Raw genomic sequence first — 2,500 nt, forward strand, 5'->3', positions numbered from 1 at the left:
GGATAATGAAGATAATAGTAATAGTACGGTAATGATAATAATACTGATAATAATAATAATAATAATAATGATAATAATAGTAATGATAATACTGATAATATTAATAGTAATAACAATAATAATAATAATAAAAGCAATAATAATAATGACAGTGATAATGATAATAATAATAATAACAATAATAAACTGTTTAAAGAGTTATAATACTACTACTAACGATAATATAATTTAGCAAGAAAAATTATAACAGTAGTAATAATAATCTCATTTACTAACAATAATAATACCAAAACAACTGATACTAATAACAGCAACAATAATAACCACATTTAAACAACAATGATCATAATATAATAACCGAGAACACAAATATGAATGACAATAATCTGACATGAACTTCGCCCTCGCCCCAGGAGAGCGCCGGGGGGGTCACGCTGGACTGGAGCGACGGCCACAAGAGTGCTTTCGACGGCGAGTGGCTTCACGAGCGGGCCTTCTCACCTACTGCCCGAGCTCGCCGACGTAATCAGTTCGCGTTCGCTAAAGTAAGGTTTTTCTGCTGGTTTTTTATTATTCATTTGTTTATCTGGTTATTTATCTATATATTTGTGTGTGTGTGTATTTATTTGTTTATTTATTGTTTTATTTATTGTAATGGAGTGTAATGTAGGTCGAGATTTTGAACGTATGTGTGAATTCATTTTTGGTTTCTGTGCCATGTTTAATTGAAGTCGCAGTCGGCTCTTTATCTCTCTCTCTCTCTCTCTCTCTCTCTCTCTCTCTCTCTCTCTCTCTCTCTCTCTCTCTCTCTTCTCTTTCTCTTTCTCTTTCTCTTTCTCTTTCTCTCTCTCTCTCTCTCCTTCTATTTATGTCTAATAATGATGAGGGAATATGAAGTGTAACATTTACCGTCATACCTACATATGATTTATGTTGATAAGCGTTGTCAACATCGTAATTCTACACTGAATTCCCTCATCCTTTAAAACCGAAGCACAACTCGTGTCTTGAAGCAATCAGCCTGGCCTTTACGAATCCTCTTCTCCCCTCCAGGAGCCTTGGGGAGCTGACCACACCATGGCCGAGTACGACTACAACACGCTGATGAAGGACGACAAGGTGCTGCTGGACTGGCTGATCACGATGGAGAAGAAGGGCTCGGCGATGGTCAAGAACGCCCCCGACAGAGACATCGCCGGACCCGAACTCATCGAGCACATCGCCTACGTGAAGCCTTCCCACTACGGGTGAGTCTTTGATGTCGGTCGAGTTTCATTTAGCTTTTGATTTGCAGGGATGTAGGTCTGTCCTTTGTTCTGCATCTCGCTCCTTTATCGTCTTCATTTGGTCGCGTTCTATTCATATAATCGTTTGAATGGTTTGAACTATTCTTTGTATTGTGTAAATAACTGATTTCAGTTTTATTTACTTTTAGACCTCATTCCCCCGTGATTAACCGACCGAATTCGAATAACGTGGCCTTCACAAATGCCAAACTCGGAATGCACAACGACCTCGCCCAGTACGAACACATGCCCGGGGTAGGTGTGCCACCACAGCGTTCAAATGGCGCTGCAGTTGATCTATGTCAGGAGAGATAACGACCCTTCCAAGATGAATGGATGATTGCAAATTTCCTTGTTGCAGATCATCTTCATCCACTGCGTGAAGCAACACATCGGCACCGGCGGAGAGAGCGTTGTTTCCGACGGACTTTTCGCCGCGGAAATCCTGCGCAAGACGAACCCCGAGGCTTTCAACATCCTCACCTCCACCGACGCCTACTTCTGGGACAAGGGTCACGCCAACTACAGCTGGGAGATGCCCGAGTTCTACAAGATCTCGAGGCATCCCATCCTTACGTAAGTGGAGAAGATACGTTTTTCGCCATATGGTTCGAAGTATTAGTTCTGGATCATAATATATATATATATATATATATATATATATATATATATATATATATATATATATATATATATATATATATATATATACACACACACACACATATATATATATATATATGTTTGTGTGTGTGTGAGTGTATGTGTACAAAGAATTAAATGCATTATTTGCGTCTCTTCTTTGTTCTTTTATGAAGAATGAAATGCATTTTCTGTTTTCTGTCTTAAGGTTGAACAGCAACAAGGAAGTCTGCCGCGTGTCCGTGAACAACGCAGTTCGAGACTCCTACCTCGACCTCCCAGCCCATCGAGTCAAGGAATTCTACGCTGCCATGAAACTTTACAACGACATCTTATACGACAACTCCCTCTCCTTCAAGATGGACACAGGTGAGCACCAAAGACGTCCATGCTCTGTCCGCATACTTTAGAAGCTAACGCTCGATTAATATGATGTATATCAACTTCATGATGACCTGTTCTACATCTTAGGTCAAAAATAATGATGAATCTCGAATCCCATTCCAGGTGACATGATGACCCTGGACAACGTGCGCTGCCTCCACGGCCGCGAGGGCTACGAGGCCTTCAGC

General features: G+C 40.6%; 1 protein-coding gene across 2 annotated transcripts in view; it reads left to right on the forward strand.

Moving 5' to 3' along the window:
• Positions 1-2,500, forward strand: part of LOC125045150 (gamma-butyrobetaine dioxygenase-like) — a 7,356-nt gene that overhangs the window by 4,582 nt on the left and 274 nt on the right. For both annotated transcript variants that reach the window (XM_047642290.1, XM_047642291.1), the window contains 6 exons: positions 414-545; positions 1,054-1,247; positions 1,436-1,541; positions 1,648-1,862; positions 2,137-2,297; positions 2,436-2,500. The exon at positions 2,436-2,500 is cut by the window's right edge and continues 274 nt beyond it. In XM_047642290.1, the coding sequence (XP_047498246.1) occupies positions 414-545; positions 1,054-1,247; positions 1,436-1,541; positions 1,648-1,862; positions 2,137-2,297; positions 2,436-2,500 (873 nt within the window). The remainder of the gene's footprint in view (positions 1-413; positions 546-1,053; positions 1,248-1,435; positions 1,542-1,647; positions 1,863-2,136; positions 2,298-2,435) is intronic.

Source organism: Penaeus chinensis, chromosome 36 (assembly GCF_019202785.1).
Source record: "Penaeus chinensis breed Huanghai No. 1 chromosome 36, ASM1920278v2, whole genome shotgun sequence".
Lineage (NCBI taxonomy): Eukaryota > Metazoa > Arthropoda > Malacostraca > Decapoda > Penaeidae > Penaeus > Penaeus chinensis.